This window comes from Lonchura striata, chromosome 14 (assembly GCF_050655825.1).
Source record: "Lonchura striata isolate lonStrDom1 chromosome 14, ASM5065582v1, whole genome shotgun sequence".
NCBI lineage: Eukaryota > Metazoa > Chordata > Aves > Passeriformes > Estrildidae > Lonchura > Lonchura striata.
Genome location: NC_140716.1, coordinates 15843208 through 15868309, shown reverse-complemented (window position 1 = coordinate 15868309; position 25102 = coordinate 15843208). Strand labels below are relative to the sequence as shown.

At 53.4% G+C, this 25102-nt stretch overlaps 1 protein-coding gene across 5 annotated transcripts in view; it reads right to left on the bottom strand.

Annotated features, from left to right (window-relative positions):
• The window catches only part of LOC110470184 (ankyrin repeat and fibronectin type-III domain-containing protein 1), a 245108-nt gene that overhangs the window by 188544 nt on the left and 31462 nt on the right, over positions 1 to 25102 (bottom strand). Inside the window, exon 1 of one of the 5 annotated variants that reach the window (XM_085592613.1) lies at positions 2098 to 2247. The exons of 3 other annotated variants lie outside the window; for them this stretch is intronic. In XM_085592613.1, coding sequence (XP_085448739.1) covers positions 2098 to 2213 — 116 coding nt within the window. In that variant the 5' untranslated portion in view covers positions 2214 to 2247. Of the gene's footprint in view, positions 1 to 285; positions 1956 to 2097; positions 2248 to 25102 lie in introns of those variants that run through there. One more of the 5 variants, XM_085592612.1, reaches the window with a different exon arrangement.

Genomic DNA, 25102 nt, shown 5'->3' with positions numbered 1-25102 from the left:
TGTGGTCACCCATCAGATGCCCAAGATGTGCCACTGACACCTGGGACGTGCCCTGGGCAGTGAGACAGATGCCAGGTCACAGAGCCTGCCAGAGACATCCCACAGCGATGAGCTCTGCAGGAGCCCCACACGGGAACGGGGTGATGCTCCCAGAGCCCTTGGCTTGCTCCCAACCCCCTCCCAGCCCCCAGGGAGGTAAACACAGCAAAGCACCGAGGATTGCACATGCCATGCCCCAAGCACACACGGAGGCACCGGGACAGTCGGGTCGCTGCCACCCCGTACCTGCACTCGGCGACACTACAGCAACAGCTCCCGCTCCGCCGGCCCCAGCGCCTGGAGCGCAGCTCCGGCCTCGACTTCCTCAGGCTGAAATACTCCGTCAGCTTCCCAAACGAGGCCATGGCTCCCGCCGGTGTCCCTGCGTCCCTCTGCACACTCGTGCATGCTACACTCCAGCTGTGCCCGCTGCCCCGTGCGCTCCACCAGCCCTCGGCACTGGGAAAGAGCGGGGCCAGAGGGACCCGGCGCAGGCCAGGAGGAGTTCAGCCACCACAAGTTACTTGGACAGTCCACAGCGTGCTCCAGCCAGCCCTCAGATCTGGAGGGTGCTAAGTCCTATCTCCCTGAGCCAAACGATGGTCACAGCTCAGGACAGCCGGCGACTGCACATGTATTTCATGTGATGCTGCAGAGCTGAGTGAAGGAGGAAGAGGAAAAATTAAAAGCGTTCGCTGGAAAAGGTCCCTCGGTAGCACTGGCACAAGTCTGCGAGCCCCCACGGCGAGTGGCACTGGGCAGGTGCAGGAGCTGCCCTCTGAGTAGGTGACCCAGCGTGGCTGTGGTGGCCCTCGGATGAAGAAGGGGATGGGGTTTGATCTCAGAGGCGATGAGAAACCCCAAGAAATCAGCTGCTCAGATGAATTTCCAAAGGGTCTATTCTTACAGCGTGGAGAGGATCCCCGCTTGCTCTTCCCAAAGCTATTCAGAGTCCACCAGCCTTCCTCCCTCCCTGTTTTCCAGAGCAGAAGGCACACTCAGCTGCCAGCAGCACCAACCTACCATGACTTTCCAGCCTGTCACCAAACACCTGAGCCTAAGGAGAGGGACAGGCATTTAAAGCAAGCGAGGCTGATCCAGCTGGAGGTCACCTGTGAGCTCTGCTCCCCATGCTCCAGCACAAAGCCTTTCCAACAGCAGACAGCAGACACGGGGATGCTGTGAACCCGAAGGGAAATCCTCCTGCCAGCCCTCCCCTAGTCAGGAGCACTTGTCTGCATCCTCGGTGCCTGACGCCAGCTGGGCGGAGAAAAAACAAGGGCTTCAGAAAAAAACACCCAAATCTTGCTCCAGCCCCACAGAGCAAAGCCAGATCAAGTCAGTGAAGCTTATCCGGGGAAGGGGTGTCTGACGGTGACTCCCCACCATGACAAGAGAGGAAACAGCAAGGAAAACTGGTGGTAACTCAGCTGGCAGAGCCCCAGGCTCCCCGAACACCCTTTTATCCCTCCGGTGTGGATGCCATGTTAAAAAATAAACAACCTGCATGCACTGCTATTTCCCTGCTTAGAGCCATCCCCTGAAAGCAGCCCCCTCGCCACCAGGGACGGCCATCCACTGCCGAAAGCCCTTCCTGACCTCCGCTTCCCTCCCCCCTTATTTTCTTCCTTTTCCTGCGGACTCTGGCTCAGCTTTCCCCTCGGAATTAAATGCCTGAGCAGCTGGGTGCGCCCCGCGGAGCACGGCCCGGGGACAGCCGGGCAGCCGCCCCCGCCGGCAGAGTCACAGTGCCCGTCCCCTCGCCGCGTTTTTTGGGGATAATTTGTCTGCACCATCCCCACTCCCTGCTCCCGTTCCGGGCGCTGACGTTCATGCCGGCTAACAGAGCGAGCCGCCGCAGACCTGCACACAAAGCAGGGGGCAGGCGATGCTCGGAGGGGACCCCGCCAGCGCCTCCACCGGGCAGGCACTCGGTCCGCGGGCACCTTCTCCTCCCCGGCACACACGGGGAGGGAGAGCGGGGCTGCTCCCCTCTCGCAGCTGGGGAATACAGCCGCTCACGCACTGCTTCGCCGCAGCCGCCCCCCCGGCTCCCACCTGTCCCTGCGATCCGCCGATCCGCAGGGTCCGGAGCGCTGCCCGGCTCGCCGGGCTCGCAGAGCACCCGCCCGCTGCCTCCGCGCGGTTGCACCGCCACCGCTCTCATCTGCCATCGGCTCCCCGCCGCCGACCGCGGTGAAATGGAACACGCCAAAGAGGTCACAGGAGCCGGAGCGGAGGAGACGGGAGAGCAGAGGGGGCTGGCAGGAGGCAGCGGGAGGCAGCCGAGGGGGAGAGCAGAGGAGGGGAGACAGAAAAGGACAAACTCTTGTTTCCCTGCTATGGGAAAAGGCACAGCAGCGGCTCTCCCGGAGGAAACCGGGCTCAGGCACACACACCTTGGAGCGTGAGCAGGACAGCGGGCTCACCTGGCAGCGGTGATGTTACCTGCTCCTGGCTATGCCAAGGCAACAGGAGAGGGGGCTGGCAGGGCAGCAGGAAGAGTGCAGAGGAAGAGCGGCATTCATTTGAATCCCTCGCTTCCCCCCTTCCTCCCACCACCTGGGAGGGCAGAGGAGCAGCGACGCTGCCCCAGGGATCCTCCTTTGGCGTCTGCAAAGCACAACTGTCTGGGGACAAAAGGGCAATTTAGAAGACTGCACAAAAAAAAAAACAGCAGGAGGATTCGACAGACTGCTGGACACAAAATAGAAGGAGCAAGGCAGACTTCCCCAGCATTCCAGCTGCAGCCGGGGACACCACACATTCCTGCAGCTCCCTGCGGTGGGGGGCAGGTAGGAACCACAGCTCTTGGCAGGGAGTCAGCCTCCCTATAAAGTTGCAGAGCTCAGTCTGTGAGCCCAACAGTGCCAGCACTTGGCAAACAAACAAGAGGAAATGCCATCTTCACGAAACCTCTGGATAAGCTGGGGATGGTGACTTTGAAGGTACCAATGCCTGAAAGCTCAGACAACTCCATAAACCCCTCCACCTGTGCCCAAAAAGAGGATTCAAGCCCCTGGACCAGGCTGACTGGGACCCGTCTGGCTGACAGCACAACCAGTGCTGGCACAGAGGCAACACAAGCTCCCACATCATTCCTCTGAGTTACAGCCTCTGCTTTTGTGCTGGTGCCTTGGGGCAAGCGAAGGGCTGTGTCCTTTGCCCTAAGGACACGGAACTGCCCTCAGACCCTTCCTTGCTCAGAGTGGTCAGCCCTTCAAACAGGGCTGTCACACCAGCTGGCCCCCAGAGGAGCTCGGCAGCAGAGGCAATCTGCCAAGATGTTGCTGAACTCTCTAATTTCATATTTACAATCTGCTGTGCTGGGGTTTGCAGCCACACACTCAGCGATGCAACAGCTTCCCACTTCCACTTATCAGTGGAATTAAACACTTCATAAGCAAAACAGTGGTTTAATTTGCAGACGCATAAACTGATTTTTAAGAGGAGCTGTGGAGGAGATGTAAAAGCAGGAATCAGAACCGCACGATGCTGGGACTTGAGGGATGCTGAGCATGGCAGCACAGGTATCACCCAGCCCTGGCACAGGCATCTCACACAGGCTGCAGCATTTGGGAGGAGAAAATACCCACGAGTCAAACACAGCCTGGTTGTCTGGGTCATCTCACACATTCCTGTGTACATACTGCTTTAGGCCCTAGAGACCAACATTCCCCATTTCAGAACCCTCCAAACACAATGAAGCCATCACAGATATGGGAACCAGCACTGCTCCCAACCTGCAATCAACCACAATGCTTTTTCAGGCAGAAATCATCAGAGCAACATCCCAGCAGCTCAGACATCCTATGTGTGAACTCAGAAGCTTCTCTACCAGGTCTTGGGGTGTGCCAGCACAGTGGGATAAGCCACACAGCCCTGGAAGGTGGCCCTTGCACAATTCTTGCAGCCCCGGCCCCTATGCTCCTGAGCTCATTGTGAGCAAACCAGATCTGGTTACATCTCTGTGACTTCCCCAGGCAGTTTTTGCTCCAATTACACTTCTTCAATATGGATAGGCAGAAGCAGGCAAAGAGGAAAAGGAGGTTCCATTGAGCTGACAGCTGCTCCATCCACTCCTACAGTCCAAGAGGACCCTTCCTGTTTTTTCTCCAGGGCTCCAGTGCTCCAGTTTCCCTCCACACCTAGACTACTCAACATAAACTTTCCAGCCCTGGCTCTTCTGGGGTGCTGCATCTCTAAAAGCCACTCAGCAGCTGATGCAGAGCCCATCCTGTTCCTCCTTCAGCCATGCTTCCCATAGCTTATCCCTTCCCCAGGACAGCACGGGGGATGCTCACCAGTACCCAACCTCCCAGTGAGTGGGGGAAGCAATTAAAAGTTCAAGCCATTGTGGGAGCAGCAACCCCATCTCCACAAGCAAAACCTGGGCTGGTTTCAGGCTCCCTTTCCCTTTGTCCCTTTCCCAGGCTGGCTGATACCTGGAGAGCAGAACTCCAGCAACGCAGAGCATGGAGCCCAGCAGGATGCACAAGTGCAGTCCTAGACTGGAGGTGTGACACTGAAAAGTGACAAGAGCAGAACAGTCTAGAAAAGCTGCCAGGTGGGCCAAAGGAGGAGCTGGAGCCTGAGGAGCTCATCAGGGACAGAGCCAGAACAGGGGGCACTGCTGCCTGCTCATCCCAGGATGTCCTGTGGCAAAGAGGTCATTTCACCATGGGAGTTCTGTTTCCATCTATTGTCATCAGAGTCCCTTTCCCCACAAGGGAAAAATACCTGCAGAGATCCCCAAAACTGGGTGAGAGGAAGCTTCCTAATCCCCCAAGAACATCTGTGTCCTCAGGTCACGTGAAAGAGAATCTCTTATGATCCTTCTTTTAGTGCCAGCTGGGGAGGGACTGGCCTCTCAAGTTACCTGAAAGCACCATGGGGACCTCAAAGGACTTTGGGGCAGGGATTTTCCAAACTGCTGAAAACTGGACACTGTCACACACAGCTGATGTCACACATCAGCTCCCAGACAAATCTTTCAGCCAATTCAGAAGAATTATGATAAACTTTTTTTTATTTCATTCTGAGCATTAATCCTTGTGTTTAGGAAGTAAACTTCTTCCACCCTATTTTAAATATACCCACAGTGACTGAGGCCAAATTTTTCACTGCTGGTTAACCCAGCGCACAAGAGAATCATCAAATGTTTTGGGATAGTTATAAAAATAAAAATGTAATACGTTATTTCACAGAATGTTCAAAACCAATTAGCAACATGTGCATGTGAAGAAATATGTTAAATGCAAGTATGAACTGATTAAAGAAACAGATGCACAAGAGACATTGGAACAAACTGAGAGGAGCCCATGGAGATGCCCCAAGAGCTGGAGCCCCTCTGCTCTGGGTCAGGCTGGGAGAGCTGGGGGTGCTCACCTGGAGAGGAGAAGGCTCCAGAGAGAGCTCAGAGCCCTTCCAAGGCCTAAATGGGCTCCAGGAGAGCTGGAGAGGGACTTTGGAGTGACAGAACAAGAAGGAATGGCTGTCCATTGACCAAGGGCAGGATTAGATGGGATGTTGGCAAGAAATTCCTCTCTGTGAGGGTACATGAGTGGGCTTGGCAGTGCTGAGGTAACACTTGGACTCAATGACCTTGGAGGACTTTTCCAATCTAAATGTCTCCATCCAGAATTCATCAAAGCATTTCATCTTGATTCTAAATGTGCTTGTGCTCTGTGCAAACATGAGCCCACAGTGGTACAACACGCTGCAGGTCCTCTCTGGTGCCCAGTGCCCTGGAGAAACACCTTTGGAGGTTCCTGGAGCTAACTCCTGGGAACAGCATGGATCTGGGAGCGACACACTTGCTGGCAGAGCTGTGGGGCCCTCTGGGAAGTGCTACATCTCAATACAGCTGTAATAAAGTGCAGAGTGTGCAAGAGGCTCAATAATTTCAGTCTAAGCAGGCACTTTGCTGTAATTGCCAGCTCTATTACATTACTCACACACTTCCATGCCGGTACCTACCATGAGCCAACCACATCAATTTACTGATTTACCCAATGTATCACTTAGCACAACCACTCTAATTCCAGCAGCAAACCCAGATGTGTTGCTCAAATGAAGGTAAAATACCGTCATTCTCAAATTAAATTAAAATACCCTCCTTCTTGGAATAACGTAGAATCACATACGGAGACCATTTCACTACAAAGATGGGGAAGGGTCTCAGGGGGAAGCCATAGGAGGAGCAGCTGAGGGCACTTGGTTTGTTCAGCTGGAGGAGATGGAGCACAGAGCTCACCAGGGCTGCAGCTTGTCCTGAGGGGCAGCTGCAATCTCTGCCTTGTGACAGGGACAGGAACGGCTGGAGCTGTGCCAGGGCAGGTTTAGGCTGGATTTTAGTAAAAGGTTTTTCCCCAGAGGGTGCTGGGCACTGCCCAGGCTCCCCAGGGAATGGGCACAGCCCCGAGGCTGCCAGAGCTCCAGGAGTGCTTGGACAGTAATCTCAGGGATGCACAGGGTGGGATTGTTGGGGTGTCTGTGCAAGGCTGGGAGCTGGACTCGTGATCCTCGTGGGTCCTTCCTATGATTTTATGAAAATTCACCTTCCCAGAGAAGCACCCAGGAAGCAGAGATGGAATCACCACCAAATTCAGCATGGCAGCACAGACACAGCCCCAGCCCCCAGCCCAGAGATGCCGGTGCTGATGCAGTAACCCACCTGCAGCAGCTGATCAGCAGCTATTCCTTTTTGGAGCAGCATGGGATGTGCATGCTCCTGAAATCCAATTCCCTTTTTAAAGCCCCAGATGGAAACTGCCAGGTTATTTCATCCCACTTCAAAAGTTTCTCCCCACTGGCAGCACTGTGCAGTTAAATCATGGGCACACAGGGATAATTACCTCCCAAAAGCAGGGCTGTCCCTGCTGCTGCTCCCTGACAGCTGCATAAAAACCTGGCTCAGGCTTGCAGGGAAGAGATAAGGGCAGGGAAAAGCAGTCAGCAGCACAGGCAGTTGGAGGTCACAGAGGCCTTTAGACGCTTGCTAAGTGGAAAAAAAAAAAAGAGAGAAAATTGATTGATACCTCCTAAAAATAGTTTGTTGGGTTCAAAAGGACTGAAGAAAGTCTAAAACATCAACAGTGAGGTGATGAGAGTAAACACAGCCAAATGAGAAACAAAGGCAGGATAATTTGAGGACATTTGGAGCTGGCAGGGCTCTCTTAAGGGCAAGGGGTGCTGCCTCTGCTGAACCACTCCCCATTACAGCCCCATTGGCGCTGCCCTCACACTGCTTGAGATCCACCCAAAATTCATTTGATCCCCAGGGAATGATCTCAGCCCCAAGGCTGCCAGAGCTCCAGGAGTGTTTGGACAACTCTCTCAGGGATGCACAGGGTGGGACTGCTGGGGTGTCCGTGCAGGGCCAGGGGCTGGACTCAGGGATCCTTGTGGGTCCCATCCAAGTCAGGACATTCTGTAATCCTATGATTCTTTCAAATCAAAAGGGACAAAACCCCCTGATCCTGCCCAAGTGGGGCAAACTGGGACATGTATAATCCCCACTTACTCAAGCATCCTGGGAACAGACCCAGCTCACTGCACACCAGTTGTTTTTTTCCCTGAAAAACGAGCCCTGGCAAAACCCAAAGCAAAAATTGGAAAACTCATTAATATGATCAAGGGTTTCAGAAAATGGAAAGGAGAATAATTCATGCAATTAGAGCCCAGCAAACTTCATCAGTCTTCAGAAAAAAAAAATTATAATCAATATGGAGCAAGCAGTCTCCAGGCTTGGAGAACAGGGGACTGGATCGATGCAGTTGCCAACATCCACAGACAGCAGAGCTCCAAGGAGGAGCAGCCCTCTCCCACAACTGGCTCCTGACAATTGTGTCCCCCACCACCCCTGTCACACCCAGGGGGACTGTGACAAGGGTTTTGGGGCCAGGACTCGCAGTGCTGAGGCTGGGGAAAGACGAAGCAGGAAGGAGACAGAGGGGTTGTGCCCAGCTGCCAGCCCATGGGGCAAAGCCACCCCAGCCACATAATATTCACTGTGAGTTGTGCTGTCCCCACTCATCCTGGTCCTGTACACATTGTGGTGGCTGTTCAGTGAGCCCCTGCTGCTCCCTTCACCCCAGCCTTGTGCCCACAGCTTCCTAAACCACCTGTGACTGCCCATGGCTGCTGTGTCCCCCCATGGGACTCACCAGAGCTGGGAGAGAGCACCAGTGGCCACAGGCTGGAGGGGGATCAAAATTCAATTAACAGCCAGGCATAGAAGATCACCTCATACCAACAAAATGAGCTGGATGAACATCTGACCTCTCAGCACTTGGCATGGCCCGCTTGCAAGGGAACTATGGATAAATGACAGAAACCAGGAATCACAGAATGATTTGGGTTAGATGGGACCTTAAAGCCCATCTTGTTCCACCCCCTGCCATGGCAGGGACACCTTCCACTGTCCAAGGCTGCTCCAAGCCCTGTCCAGCCTGGCCTTGGGCACTGCCAGGGACCCAGGGGCAGCCACAGCTGCTCTGGGCACCCTGTGCCAGGGCTCACCACCCTCACAGGGAAAAATCTCTTCCTAATATGCAACAGTCTCTGTGGGAAATGACTCATCCACAAGCTCAAGCTTCCCTCGGAGTTGTATGAAGTCCTTCCACTGATCCCATGGCCACAGAGGTACAGTCCTGAGCACCTCTCCTTCCCAGAGCTTCATAACTCAAGCTCACCTGGACCTTGGAGCACTGGCAGCAGACCCAACCTGGCAGCTGGGGTTGGTGTAGTGGAGATGCTGTTCCAGGAAGGAGATGGTGCTTTGACCCCATGGAATCTGAATCCTCCCTGCTCCCCAAATAAGAACTGTATCCCTCAGGAAGCACTGGCCCAGAGGGGCACACACATCCTCAACAAGCACAGGATCCAACACCCGGCATCATTTCTACTTCCAACCTATTTCTTTTCACCTCTCAAGCAATAATTATCTCATTTCTGCATCAAGAGAATCTATTAAAATCTTACTTCTTTCCCAAACAATAGATTAACATAATCCTTTTACGCCACCGAGCTGGCCCTGCCTGTTGCAGTCAATGATTGCAAACTTTCAAGCCTGGAGTAAAATTTTAACTTTTCCTGTCAAAACTCTGAACAGCACAATCACTAGCTAGACAGGGATGTTGGATTTACACAGAATAAGGCTTTCCATTTAAATTAAGGCCAAAGATTTCCCCCACGTTATAGCAATTTAATTAAAACAAAGTCAAAACAAACCTCTACAACTTCAGAAACGCTAGTTGTGTAAAATTAAAACCTCCAGGACTGCCAGAGTACAGAGCCCAAATAGCACCCAAGGGAAAACAAATACTTTGACTTATTTTAGGAGAATAAGACAACTGACAAAGCAAATCACATCCAATCCTTCACAATATAGGTAAAATATTTAAAGCCCCATTGGGCAGGACAAAGACAATTACCCAGATGGTCAGTGCCACCAAAATGAGCAGTTGCATAGTGAGCTGCTCACCTGAAAGGAACTCTGCTGCCATCCAGCTCCAAGACACTGCTGTCCCTTCTCACACCCCACGTACAGGCAGCAGGGACAGAGCTCCTCTCATGGAGCTGCTTGGGGCACTCACATCAGCTCTGACAGCTCAGGGACCCCCACGGGTCTGGAAGCTGGTGGGATTAGCTGTGCATGGGGCAGCCATACACGGGGGTTCAGGGAGGCTCCTCCACTTTCCAGCATTAGCCCAGAGGAACCCAGCTGCTTCCAGGACTCTGCTCCACGTGCTCACGGTAAGCCAGGAGCACATGGCTCAAACCCAACACTACAGCCCTGTGTGGTGAGATGCTGCTGTGGACAAAGGATGCAGAGAAGGAGGGAGACCCTGCACCCATGTGCAGCATCAGCTCTTCTCACCTCCATTCCCACCTTTACCTCGCTGCTGCCTTCAAAGAGTGCTGCCCTGCTGACAGAGGGAGGTGTTTGTGCAGGCTGATGGGAACTGGCTGTGGGACAGGTCTGTGTCACACTGTGAAACTCACACCACCAGCAGAAAAGAGCAGAAATTAGTCAGCTCAGCTGATCTGCTGAGAACCAAAACACAACCCAGTCCAACCACACTGCCTCAGCACCGGAGTGAGCTGACTCATCCCACAGCAAGCACTGGACCTGACACAGGGGCAGGGGAAGGAGGGGACTCCTTCCAGGGCTGGGGGTTTGAACCTTGTCCCAGCACCCACTAGGGGATGAGCAATGTGAAGTTGTGCCCCGAAGAACTGTGGGGAGACAACACTCCAGCCCTTACAAAGCATCTTAGGATCCTGCCTGGATCACAGAGCCTGGACCACACCAGGAAAGACACTGTAACTTCTGCACATCCAGCACATTCAAACCCCAACATTTAAGTGCTAGCTGGCCAGAGGGTTTAGCCAAGCTGTTCTGCCAAACAGCTGGGGTCAAGGATCCACTGGGCTCCCACAAGAACTCAGTGCCCTTCCCCAAAGAGAGGGGGGCAACAGCTGTAAGGCAACACCTTTTACGAACACCCCACTGGGGTCTGCCAAGCTGTGCCAGGACACAGGGGTAGCAGAGCACACCTTGCCTGCAGTGTGGAGGAAGGAGGTGCAGCATCGCAGCCACGTCCCACAGCAGAAAACCCTCCAAACTTCCAGCCCCACGATGGTCAATGTGGTGAGAAAAATAACTCACAGCACATGCTCTGCACAGGCACTGCTAGGAAACAGCAACCACTGACAGGAGGGAAACACATTTTGCTTAAAAAAGAAAGTGACTTAGAAATGGAATTTTCTACATCAGTTACCAGGTGCCATGGGAGAGGAGATGGTGGAGCACAAGGCACTGAGGTCAGTGATTCTCCCTGTCAAATACCTAAAACCAGCATCACAAGCGTGTGACAGAACAGGCGACTTACTACACCTGCTCTCATCAGCATACAAACACACAGGTTGTCTTCAGCTAAAATGCCAAGGAACCCATCCCTTAGTATCCCCAAATGAGAAAAGAAGCTTGAAGTACACCAAAGATTTGCCCATCACATTGCTGTGCACCCTTGCACGAGCAGAGACACCGGCACACCTCAGTGCACAGGCAGGACCAGCACCACGGCACCTGCAGGGCTGGGCAGCTGCCCCGTCCCACGCAGCAGCCAAGACACCTCTGCCAGCACCTCGGGCAGCCCTGGGAGCTGTGCTTTGGCCTCCCAATTGCTGGAGAGCCCCATGGGCCAAGTCTGCCTCCTGCGGGCAGGGCTGCCAGGGGCAGGCAGAGCTGGCGTTGTGCAATCCCAGCAATTAACATCATTAACATCATTAACATTGGGATATGTCCCCTCCAATAGCCCCGCAGCAAAACTCGGGGTGCTGCCTTCCCTCCAGGCAGGGCTCAGGAAGATCTCTTGGGCTCCTTCCAGGGCTGGAGCCCCTCTGCTCTGGGCCAGGCTGGAGAGGAGAAGGCTCCAGGGAGAGCTCAGAGCCCCTGCCAGGGCATAAAGGGGCTCCAGGAGAGCTGGAGAGGGACTGGGGACAAGGGATGGAGGGACAGGACACAGGGAATGGCTCCCAGGGCCAGAGGGCAGGGATGGATGGGATATTGGGAAGGAATTGTTCCCTGGGAGGGTGGGCAGGCCCTGGCACAGGGTGCCCAGAGCAGCTGTGGCTGCCCCTGGATCCCTGGCAGTGCCCAAGGCCAGGCTGGATGGGGCTTGGAGCAGCCTGGGACAGTGGAACCCTGGAATGGGATGAGCTTTAGTATCCCTCCAACCCAAACCATCCTAGGATTCTACTTTCCTGCATGGTTATCTCAGGTGCCAACAGTTCCCCACTTTGTGCCAGGCTGGCTTGAGGGCACAGGAGATGCTTCCCCAGGTGTAAGACCTCAACAGAAAAAGAGGTGTTATGCGTAGTAGACGTAATTCGCGCCATTTCTACTATGATATATGTGATATTGAGTATTTATTGGAGTATTCATATTTGTATTAGAAGTCCCCCCCACCCTCGTAGGCAAAACCTGGTGTATGTTGAAACCCGATTTACAAGTAAAAGGATGTGGCTCTCTGGAGATGCCGTATCTGAAGCGATAGCCCAGGTGCTGATCATCGTGTGAACGACCCGAGATGGTTATCATGGAAATCCTCGGGCAGATATACGGGAATACAACTCCGGAGTCGTCAATTGTTCTACCTGTCTGTTCTACCTGTCGCCAAGAAAAGAAATCTCATCAAACTATGGGACTCTGAATCGAATAAAGGACTGATTGCCGGAAATCCTGGCCTCAGGGAGCATTTTCGCTATAAAAACCACTTGTACCAGAATGGTGGTGTGGGCATGGAGGAAAACCTTCCCCTGAGGCTGACTTTTCTGTTGCACACCCAGCACTGTTCTTTCCTTGTGGCTGGCTAGATAGAATCTGATTGCAAAATAAAATTCTTTTATTTATCGGCTGGATCAATTTTCATTTATAACAGGGGGGAAACAAGAAAAAGGAAAGAAAAAAAGAAGATTGCATCTTAGCCCAAGCTGTCTAGTGCTGAATGTCACTGCTTTGGTCCCCAGCTCCCTGGCAGCAGCTCTCTGCCCTTCTGTCACACCATGGTCTCATCCACTGTCAGACCCTCAAACCCACTTCAGCCTTCACTTCCAGTGGAAGGAGTCAGCACCTCTGTAAGCCCCCAAGCTACATCCACAAGTGTCAGCTGGGGCCTGGGACACACAGGGAAAACCCTCTCCCCCAAAGGCCTCAAGAGAAGTTCTAGAAAAAGAAGTCACAACCTTACCAAAATCAGGAGCCCTCACCCTTCTCTTCAGAGTTGTTTCAAATCACCTCAATCTGCCCACAGCAGCCCTTTGGCAACACACAGAAAGCAAAAGCTGAAGACAGGCAGCCACATTTCAAATGCACAAACTGATGGGTTCCCCAGAGCAGCCTCACATGGCTCATCTCCATGGGTTCCACCACAGCTCTACCCTCATCTTGGGGCCCACAGTATCCCCACAGGAAGCAGCAGTTTTGGGTTGTTCAGCAAACCCCTGGGGCTTCTTCACATCAGCTCCTGCAGAGCATGGACAGAGGAGGGCCACAAAGGGCAACCAGCACCTGTGAATGGGCAAGGTCACCCTGTCCTACCCTGCAGCATTCAGGTGCCAAAAACAGACTGGGACTGTTTCATTCCAATATCCTCCAGCTCTGTGCTGCTGGGCCATGGTTCCAACTCAGCTGTGTCTTCTCAGCTGTTCATTTTCCAGCCAAGCTTAGCTTTCCCCACCATGCAGTGAACCCCAGGCCCCGCTTGCTGTGGGGGCTACGGTAGGAGCAGGCACTGCAGTGGCACATGGCAACCCATGCCTTCAATGCCCTTGTTGGCCAGAGATTTGGCCACAAATGGGTGGGACCTAAAGAGGTCAGGGGATGATTTTCTGCTTGGTGCTCACAGCAGGGCTGGGAAGGTGTCTCTGCCTGCCTGGACAGGTGTTGGGATGCTGCTCAGAGCCACAGAGTGACCATGCAGGAATGCTGCTCGGCAGGACCAGCCTCCCCAGCCCTGCACCAGTGCATTATAGCAGGAATAATGCACCAGGGAAGCAGCCTCTTGTCCTGCAGGAGGGACAGTCATCAGGACAATGTGACCCACTTCCTCCCCAGCACAAACAGCTTGGCATCCTCGTGCCACCCCCAGGGATGCAGAGCAGGCAGGGCACAGATGCCTTATGGACAAATCCTCACCCACATCCAGGAGAACACTTTTTAAAAGTTCATTTCATGCATGGAGCAAGGAAAATTGCAAACAAGCAGTGAAGGTGGGAAATACCAGAGGACATCAGACAGGCCACACTGTCACTGCTGCCGGGCTGGTGCTGTCCCAGCCAGGCAGAGATGGGAGATGCCAGCAGAGCAGCCAGACCTGTGAACACTCATGGATGAATGCTCTTGGAACAGCACAAGCAGCCCCACAGGGCTCAGGAATAAGATGAAGTGATAATAGGGCAGCTCTGGCACTTGGAGCAGCTTTCCTACTACAGACACTCAGCCCAGAGCACGGGAGTGGCAGTGTCTGAGCCAGGTGTCACCCATGGGGCACACCTGCCACATTGGATGTCACTGCCTGGGAGGTTGTCATAGCTGAAATCCACCTGAATCGCCTCCAGATGTAGGCAGTGAGTCCAGCCCTGGAGGAGGATAAGGGCCAGGACTCCTCTGGTCCAGATTATGTCCTGGCATCCCAAGAACCCAGCAATGAGATCACAGAGAGGTGCTCAGAGCTAAGGCTTTTTCAAGGCACCATGATGCAAGTAAAAACAGATAAAATGAAAATTAAAAATAAATAAATACGATGCAAAGCATCTTTTTCATCCACGGAAAAGCCTCCTACAGAACTAAAGCTGCAGGAGTCAAGCTGTGCAATCCAAGCTTAAAAACCCTCCCTCCAGCCTCACAGCTCTGCTGACCAGTGATATCTAGGCTCCCCAGGGAACAGTCACAGGCCCAAGGCTGCAGAGCTCAGGGATGCACAGGATGGGATTGTTGGGGTGCCTGTGCAGGGCCAGGAGTTGGACTCCATGATCCTTTTTTCACCCTCTCAGGACATTCCATGATTCTATGATAAGTCTGAATATGTCCCAGCCATCCTCAGGCCCCTTTTCTTTGGGAAGCTGCATCTCCTGCTGAACTCGGCCTGATTTGCAGATGTGTCTTTATTACCTGCCCCCTTATTTGCAGAGGAACACATCAGATTAAGGTGCCTCCCTGGCACCAGCTTTGAGTCTTTGATTTACTCTTTCACGGGTCACTGTCTCTGTAAATGTCTATCAAAAGCAATTGCCAGCACAGTCAACAGCTGCACCTGTGGTTGTGCACAAAAAATGAATGAGGCTTTCCTCCCAAATTACTCCTGCCTCACAGAGAATGCTGTGAGGGCAGAAAGCAGGGGACAGGAAGGAAGAAAAGGTCTGAGCATGCAGTAAATGCAACATAAAAGTCAAATCAGCACAGGTAGAATGGGACAGCATGAGCTGGGTTAGCAGAGCCCTCCCTCTCTTCTGCCCAGGAGCAGGGCAGGCAGCACCAGGCTAAGCAAAATGTCACTTCATTTCCAAAAGTCATTTTATAAAAAAAGCTGCCAAAAAATTATGGTCAGCAACCCTGAAGCTCTTAAGAAATTGGGACAAGCAAGGATTTTTGAGCATGGAAATAAAAGAAATCACAAGCAGAAGCAACCTGCTGGAACATGGTTTTTGGTAGCAGCCCCGCAACAGCACATCCCAAATCCCACGCAGTTTATCTCACATTGTTCCAGCTGATGTGACCCAAGTACCCACAACACAGAGAGGATCCTGCTTCCCTGGTACAGAGTGGATGTGGCATTACAGCAAAAGACAGGGAGAAAGCAGAGGAGCAACAGGGCCCTTTGCCACCCCAAAGGCTCCAACTGCACCAGCTCCAGCTACTCCAGCCTCTTGGGTAACATCAGGACAGTGCAAGAGCTCCACAGCAAAGGCAGGGAGACTGACTCTTCTCCCTTAGCAGCTGGCTGGATTAAAGATTTAATGCAATGGGTCCCTTTGGAAAAATTTACACAGGCTATTAAGAAAGATGCGCCTTTCATCTGATGAAATCCAGCAAACATTGCAGCTATCCAGGCACCCCAGCGGCCCTGTGGAGCGAAGGAGAAGCTGCAGTTGCTCTCGTGAGCCCTTTCTGGATGCAGGAACCAATGGGTAAAGCAGCTTCTCCATTAGTAGCAAAGCAAATGTGCAGACACAGCCCTGCCAAGCCTACAGAGAGAGGCAGGCCTTGATTCCAAGGGAAGAAGCAAAGCAACGCTCACTGCTTCCCATTGGAATCCAGGGGCTCCTAAGGCTGCAGGAACAGGACAAACAGCCCCAGGCCAGGGGCAGGGAGCTTCAACACCTCACAGGGTCTTCTTTCCCAGAGAAGAGTGAATGACACGGCCATCCCCCTCCAGACCGTGACACTTTGGGATCCAAAGCACTTGCTGGTTCTGACAGCAGGCAGGAATTAACCCTGGCTCCCTCACCAGGACTGATGGGACCAGAGGAGCAGAGGCTGTCACAGCATCAGGAACATCATATGCTAAAAAATCTCATGGCTTTGGGGAGATAACCTAGTTTAGTACAGCATTATTGAGGGTGTAGCAAGTGCCACTTTCTAAGTGGCACAGACTACATTAAACTGGACTCCAACACCCCCTCACCTTCACAGTCAAGCCTGAGCAGTAAAACATTGGACTTGTCCAGGGGAAGCAGATACAGGGGAAGAGTTCACACAGCAGAGATCCCACTGGCATCCACAGAGCCCTTTCTGCAGAGCAAGCCCATCTCCCCAGCACAAGGCACCTGCAGATAATTTTCCCAGGGAACCAGAGCTGATGCCCTGGGCTCACTCAGATGCAGGGAGCATTTCCAGGTCCTGAGTGTGAGTTTCCAGGTCCAGCCACCTGTACATCTCACACTCTTTCCCGCTCTCTGGGCTTACAGCTGCCAAAGGGAACCTTTTGGCTTGGATGCTGTGCCAGGCTCCACTGCAGAGCTTTCAGGTGCTCCACTCCAGGTGCTTTCACAAGCACACAATGTCTGAAGGAAGGTTACACTCATGGATAACACTCCTTTGCAGTGGATCTCTGGTGCAGTTTGCTTCCCACAGGCTGCACACACCTGGAGAGAGATGCTTGAAGCAACAGCCCCCACCACCTTCACTGCTGTATAGTGCTTTGCTCCTTGGGAAGGCCATTCCACAGTCCCAGCCTGGCTCTGGAAACATCCCATGCAGCCAAGCACTACCCTGTGGTGTCATTCCCCGTGCCACAGGGCTGGGTTCCATTCCATAAACACAGCCTGTCCTTCACTCACTGCCCACAATTATCTTCATCCTCCAGATCCTCCCAGCTTCCTGCAGCGGGTGAAGCGGAGCCACTCATGTCCTCTCCCAACCCTTCCCCATTTCCTTCAAACCCCTCATGGTTCAGGAGCTTGTGTGAAAGCTCCTGCAGGACCCAGATGAAGGTGAACTTGCCGAAGGAAATAACAGCTAAAATTCAGTTACTCTGATCCAAGCAAGGATTCCCACAGATTTCCAAACTCCAACAGGGAGAGAAGTTGGAAAAACTGGAAAAGAGATGCCTGCAGACTGCCTGAGATGATGGCTTGGTGTGAAATGCCGACTCCTGCCATCAGCATGGGAGGCATGGGCAGGCTGCAGGGATGACAGCAGCTCCTTCCCCCTGTGTCCCAGCACTCACAAAGCTCATGGGGCTGCTGCAGGCAGAGCATTCCTCCCCTGCACCTTCTTCTGCTGTGAGCGCCAGAAGATCCAGCAGAGCAACCCTCTCCAGAGCCACGGTGCTGCCCCATGAAATCAGCTGGGTTTGGGGAGAGCCTCAGCACTTCAGCCCCAGAGCAGCCCCAGCAGCTGCACACCCCTTTCTCAGCTGCGTGTGTCAGCTTTGAACACTGCTGCTTCTGGCAGCTCCCTGCAGCCAAGGACAGAGCGCAAACGCATCCCCCTGCTCGGCTGGTGAGCAGCTATTTGCAGGTTACTAATAAATCATTCACTGTTTATTGCAGTCATTCTGCCAAAACACAAACAAAAAGCATTACAGTCACTATCAGCAAAGCTGCCTGTTCACACAGGTCAGGGAGACAGACGTTTTGGGTAGTGCCTTCTGAAAAGGGGGTTTGCAGAACCCTGGGTGGCCCGGGCTCCTCCAGCTGTGACAGCCCTACGATGGTGTCCAGGACAAACCCAGCCTCCTGCAAAGCCCCTGCACTGAGGAACAGACAGCAACACAATCACTCCTTGCAGAAGCTCTCCTGAGGAGCTCATGTTCTCTCCAGGCACTTTTTGGCAGGGCTGCAGGGAACCCAGCAGAGCTCTGGGTCTCTCCCTCACCTTTCCACAACTGCAGCAAAGGACCAAGCCCCCGAGTCAGTCCCCAGCACTGCAGATGGGCCCAAGGGCTGCTGACAGCCTCTTCACGCTGCTTCCTCCCAAAACACCACGGGAAAAGCACAGAAAGGAGCAAAACTGCCAACCTGCCATTACTTTGCTGTTAAACAGGGAACCCACTTTCATCAGCACATCAAGAACCTGTGGAGATCAAGGGAATAAATTCCCACACACACTCTCCAGGGCATGGAGCTATTTGCAACCTGAAAAACAGCTGCTGTCACTGCACATCTGAGGAATGATCCTGAGCACAACAATGTGGCTTTAAAGGAACAAGTACTACCCACACTGCAGCTTGTTGCATGCTCCCTCCAAAGTGTCTCTGGATAGACTGGGAAGCAGTTTGCAGGGAGGACCAGAACCACCCCACCCACAGAGACAGGGCCCAAGGATCCCCCAAACCCCAGCACTACCACCAGATCTGTGCTGACAGCCCCTCCCCAGGGGACTCCTGTGAAAGCCCTGGCCAAGGGGGAGGTGCCCACCCCAAACTGGGAGGCTGAGACAGGGCCTTGGGGACATCAGTCACAGGGACCTCCAGGGAGGAGGAACAGCAGCATGAGCTGAAATTGTGCCACCAAAGACCAGAATTAGGTTTTCTGCTAAACATAGTGAAAATCAATAAAAGGACCAGAGCAAGACACAACTACATCTTGATGTGCTCCCCAATAGGCACCTGCACAGCAGATGTGCCCTTAGGACACCTGGGGACAGATCAGCATCTGTCCCCAAGCCAGGAACCCTGAGCAGGTTGGCCGACAGTGCTAGGAATAGACATTACCCTCCCTCCCCATACTCTCTGAATAATTAATCCTCTAGAAATTAGTCAAGTCTTTAACTAAGCCAGCTCAGCAAATGTAGTAAGGAATTTCTAGGTCAGAACAAGGGAGGGGGGAAAAAAAGGAATAGAGCCTTATTGCTCTGCCTCCTGTTCATTCCCAAGGGATTAGCACCCTGCTCTGCCTCTTCCTGCCAGAGCCAGCACATTGTAGCAAGAGCTTAGATGGGAATCACACCTTGTCATCTGACATCTCTGACACCTCAGCTCCCTCTGACACCACCAGAGCACATCTCTGTGCAGAGCATCTCTCTCCATCTCATACAGCTCACTCCTAGCACCGAGAGGGAAGCACCCCATGACAATTATATTTGTTACATCCCTCCCGCTTCAATGCCTTTGATGTCTTAACCACTATCTTCTGCAGAGGCGTTTTCCCTCTCCCCAGAGCTGTAACCCAGGCAGAGCTCACAGCAGAAGCCCCAGGAGCACCAGATTTCATAGCACCAGGGAAAGAGCAGCCTCTGTGAAGCCTCTCTCAGCCCACCCTTGTGGGACCATCCATCGCTGTGCCCAGAAGCACAGAAGGCAGGCAGGTGACCGGGCACAAGGGACAGCAGCAACTCCCACAGGCTGCTGGAGGACAGATGCTCCTTCAGCAGGAGCTGCAGCCAATGCTCCAAAAGCATGAGGTCTGTCCTCCTCAGGAGACAACCCTTGTGAAAATGAAATAATTCTTCAAGAAGATGGAACTTCCAGGAGACAGATACAGATATTTGCCCACCGAAGAGAGTCTGATGCCGAGTGAAGAGAGCACGCAGAGATGGGGTGGAAGAAGGCAGTGGGATCAAGACATGGTGGAGGGTTGAGCACAGATGAGGGGTTCCAGTAGTGCATCCCAGTCCCACAAGTGCCAGAGCCATAGGAGCAGCAGTCCCTAGCCACCCTCTTGTGGCCCTAGCCCACGTACCATGGAGACATAAATCACTTCACCCCTGGGGACCCACCCTGCAACAGCTCCAGTCTCCTGCTACTCCCTCCTCTCCTCCCAGTTTCATCTGGAAATCAGGGGGGCTGCATGGGGGATCAGAGACAGGGGCAGTGTTTGCAGTTGCCCAGTTCTCAAGGAAAGAGTTCACCCTGAAACTCCACAGTGGGAGCATGGAAGAGGGGGCAGAGGGCTCTAGTGACAGCTGCCAGACCCCCCCGACCATCCCCACGCAGACAGGATGCAGGAAGGAAGCACAGAAGGACCGGACTCCTGCCAGGAGCCTGGGGCAGAGGAACCCACAGGAACCTGCTCTCACCTTTGCTCAGGCATTAAAACAACCCTGACCCCCATTCCCACAACCTCTGGGCAGCCAAGGAGGTGTTCACAGGCAGACCCAAAGAGGGCAGGAACCGGGCAAGGCTGGGCTGTGCCCACCTGCCATGTGCTGCTTTGTGCCTCCTCTTCTCACAGCAGTCACGAAGACCACGTTGTCCACAGGCAGCTCCTCTCAAGCTCTCCCTGACCACACACCTGCTTGTCTTGTCCTTCAGGTTAACCTGAAGGACGCTGCAGTCCATACTTGCACTTGGAGAACATACAGCACATATCCCCCAAGGCCCTGTGTGAATCCACATCCCCCAAGCCCCTGTCCCAACTCCAGCACCCCAGCTTGTCCCTGCACTATTCACAGGTTGGTTTATCTGCCTTTTCCTTCTGCAGTCTGAGACAGACATGGGCAAAGGGAGAACAGAGGGCGGGGATTCAGGGAGCAGCAATGCAGAGGGTTGGTCCCTACACCTGGTGGGGTAGACACTCTCCAAGGGGATCCATCCCTCTGTCCCGTGGCAGGAGCACTAAAACCTTGCTGGAATGGGGATATCCCATGTTCCTTTCTCTCACCCACACGGCAGCAGTGCAGATGGCAAATGCTGAGGTTGGTGCAATGCCACCTGAGCAGGACCACGTGCTCTTGGGATGAGCCCTCCTCCCTGCTCCGAGGGGGTGGCAGCCAGAGGACAGGTCCCTGCACGAGCAAGGGGACCATGGGGACAGACGGGGTCAGCACAGCAGCTCTGTGCTCCCAGGCAGTGCCTGGCTCTCGGGGGTGCTGGGGACCCAGAGCAGCAGCAAGGGGGGCCCCAGCACCCCCTGCCTGACCCCCGAGGGAGGCAGGGTGGCCATGGACAATGCCACATTGACAGCCACTCGCTCCAGCCCATCTGCAGCTCCGGGAGCCCGGGGCACACAAAGCCCCGCTGGGCCACGGCGAGCCTGCCAAGGCAGGGACACAGACCCGCCTTTGTGTCTGCAGAGGCAAAGTTAGCTTTGGGAGGAGATGGGGGAGAGCTCCACCACTGGACTGATGCTTTGGCTGCTTTTCACTTGGAGATGGCAACCCATGTGCAGCCAGCAGCAGAAGTGGCCAATACCCCCCTTGTCCTGCTGCCCCACTCATGAGACCAGGCAGGGGGCCCAGCACAGGTACCCACTCGTGCAAGGGCCTGGAGCACACAGAGGGGCCATGAGAGTACTCTCATAGCAACAGAAGACCAAGACAGGAGGGGTTTCATACAATCACAGAATGGCTTGGGTTTAAGTTTGGAGGGACCTTAAAGCCCATCCCATTCTACCCCTGCCATGGGCAGGGACATCTTCCCCTACCCCAGGTAGCTCCAAGCCCTGTCCAGCCTGGCCTTGAACACTTCCAGAGATCCAGGGGCAGCCACAGCTTCTCTGGGCAACCAGTGCCAGGACCTCACCAGCCTCACAGCCAAGAATTCCTTCCCAATATCCCATCTAACCCTGCCCTCTGGCAGAGGGCAGCCATTCCCTTTGTTCCATCACTCCAGGCCCTTGTACCCAGTCCCTCTCCAGCTCTCTTGTAGCCCCTCCTCTTGTATGATTTGACAATCCCAGCTTAAATCCCTTTATCATCCCTGTTTTTCTTTTGCCCATAGACTGGCAGAGAGCCAGGGGCTCCAAAGATTTCCTTCAGGGGACCAAAGAAAAGCAGGGCCTGTGCTCCTGCCCTTGGACCTGGCCCATCCTGTTCCTCCCCAGCACTTGCACTTCACATCCCTGCCAGCAATGATTTCCATATGCAGAAAAACAAATCCCCAAGGACAACGGGTTTTATCCCACTTCCTTCATTTCCCAGCTCTGGGATGAGAGCAGCTCTGCTGCCTGCAGTGAGCCAGCAGCCTGTCCTCACTGCTGCCCGTGTCACACAACAGCACTGCCTTCACCTCCACACCCTGGGGTCACTCAAGTGATCTCAGCATGGATCTCACAGGTGGGAACATTTAGCAGTGGTTGCTGATGCCTGCTGAACAGCCAGGACAGCTCAGCCAGCACATGCTTCCAAAGGCATCCTCCCTGAAAAGGCAAAGTCTCCCTGCAACTTAAAGCAAAAAACAACACCAAATATAAAGGGGAGCAGGAAAACTGCTTTCCCCACTCTGGAAGGTGATGTCATGGATGGAGATTAAACAGATGTGTTTAACCACTGCTGCAGTCAGACTGCCAGATGTGACAGTACCTGAATCTCACTCCTCAGGTCAGTAGTCTGACTGACCCTTTGCAGGATCCATCCCACCCCTCACCCCAGGACCTGTCACAGCAGCTGCTCCTGTGCTCTGGGCAGCCCAGAGTCTGTGTGCCAGCACACAGCCACCCACGCTCTGCCCCCCAGCCAGCCTGTGCCCCTGCAAGGGACAGAGACACAGAGACCCTGCCCAGCAGTGACCCCGGTGATCCCCACACACCAGCAGTGGTCAGGGACAGGTGAGTGACACCTGCGTCCTGCACAGGAGAGCAGTGCCATGCCCAGCACAGCTAAGCTTCCCACCCACACAGGGACACAAATCCCAGGGACCTCTGGTCCAGCACTATCCCACCCAGCAGCTTCAGTTCACCCCCTCTCTGATGCCTGAGCAATGAGCTCAGTTTAGAGAAATTTAATGGCCTTAACATGAAGGATGGAAGGTTTAGGTTGGATACTGGGAAGAAACTTCTCTGTGAGGGTGGGCAGGCCCTGGCACAGGGTACCCAGAGAAGCTGTGGCTGCCCCTGGATCCCTGGCAGTGTCCAAGGCACTTTTTGGCAGGGCTACAGGGAACCCAGCAGGGCTGTGGGTCCTGGTTGTGTCCGGGCTGGACAGGGCTTGGAGCAACCTGGGATAGTGGAAGGTGTCCATGCCCATGGCAGGGGCTGGAATGAGATGAATTTTACCATCCCTTCCAACCCAAACCATTTCAGATTCTATGATCTCAGCAGCCATAAGCCTGAGTCTCTGTGAGGAGACAAACCTCCCTTCCTTCTCTGACATTAAAGCAGGACGTGCTGCCCTCTTTTGGGATGATTATCAATCACTGGACTGACGAGAGATTGCATTAGCTAATGGATTACGTTAATTTCTTATTCAGCAGTAAAATGCAGATGTGTGAATAGGAACTATGGGCTTCTACATTCATATATCTTTTCTTCCCTCTATTTGGCACCAGCAGCAAAAATGTATTTGTGCTTCCTCCTGACTGCAGCAAACATGCACAGCTTGGCAAGAGTGCCCAACGCATTCGCTCACTGCCACGTGAGTGGCAATGCTGATGGTCATTTATTAATTACATGGCCCCGTGCTTGTTAGCCTGCAGCCTGGGGTGTTAGGAGAGGTAATGTGCCCTGTTCAGAAGCCAAGGCACAAGGACAAACTGCTGGGGACAGAGAAACCCTCCCCCAGGAGTGGGAACTGGTGAGGATCAGTCACACTATAGGGGAAAAAGCCCAGCTTTGTATCCAGGCTGTCCTTGGTCAGCCTGCACTCCAGAGAGCATGGAGGTGGGAAGGACAAGGGTTAAACGGGGTGAGACCATCAGCAGACACTGCTGTGGGCTGAAGGGGTTGCTGGGCTAGGGAACAGCTAATGCACAGGGAGCCTCAGCCAGTGGGAGCCACAGGCTCCCCTGAGGGGATGCTCACTGGGATCTTGTTAGCAAAATCTAGGGACTACAGGGAAGTGCCAAAAGCTGCCCAGACAGAAACCTTCAGCATCAAGTTTTCCTCCATTAGGGTAATAAAGGAAAAACTCACCCACTAGAAAGAGGCCTCTCAGTGCTTTTTGTGCACAACTGCTAAATTTTCCTCTGTTTCAGTTCATAACACCTGTGCTTTTAGCCCCCAAACCCTGACATGCCTGTCACTCACTGCCTGTTGCACACTGACCCTGTGACAGACAGAAAAAGGCAGCTGCCAGCTTTCAGCATCACTGAATTTCAGACTAATCTGAGCCTGGCTTCAGTCTCCACAGTGTAACTGCTGCTGCTCCAGCGTTTACGTTCAAAGCAAATTTGTGGGGGAAAAAACACAACTAAGACCATGATGTGCAAATCATTATTTTGCTTCACTAGAGCTGGACACTGATGCAAAAGGAATATTTGCATCACATCCTTAGTCATACCTGCTAATCAGGGCTCCTGCTCTCAGCCAGCCAGGACTGAAATTGAATTAATGCACACAACCAAGAGAACTGCTTCCCTCGCTCCTGGCCCAGCTGGGGCTGCTAAGGCAGCAGAAAGCATCCTCCAAAAATTACTTACCCTCAGAAAACCATATAAACTCTAGGCCATCATGTCCCTGCCCATCGCAAGGGGGTGGAATGAGATAATCTTCAGGGTCTTTCCTGTGATTCTATGGCAATTGACAGATGAAAGTCTGGAAACCCCATTTTCAGCCAGAATTATTTATCTGGTTGTAAATTGGAGGCTGCAACCTCAGCCAAGCAGTTATAGATCAAATCACTGTGTCTGACATGGAGAAAGGTGTCAGGGAAATTTTACTGCAACACAGCAAATAGGGTTTGCCCTTAAGCACTGGACAAATCTTCTGGTTCATTACCCAACGTGAAGAAACACTTGGACCAATTAGAGATTGGAAAGTCGAGGCTGCAGAGCAGCTCTCTGATTTACCTTAAACTGACCTGCAAAAGGAAACATTCCATCTGCCCCTCCTGGTCACCCTCCCCACGCAACACTGTAGTGCTCAGTAACATCCTGAGTGCAGGGCAGGGGTGGGCAGCTAATTACAGAACTGCTTTCCCCTCTCACTTTGTGAGCAACTCTCAGCCAAGGGGTGGCTCTCCCCTGGTTTGCCTGAAAAACTGAAACAAAGCTGAGGCATCCTTGGGCTCCCAAAGTACAGGGGAAGCATCAAATTTATGACAAAGAAGAAAGTCTGGAAGAAAACTTTTGCACACTCAAGTGATGCAGATTGCAGAAATTTAAAAGGCAAGATGCAGGCAAAAAGAGTGCAGCAAGTGGGATGAGTGTAACTGCCAAGGCCATCAAGGGCATCCTGA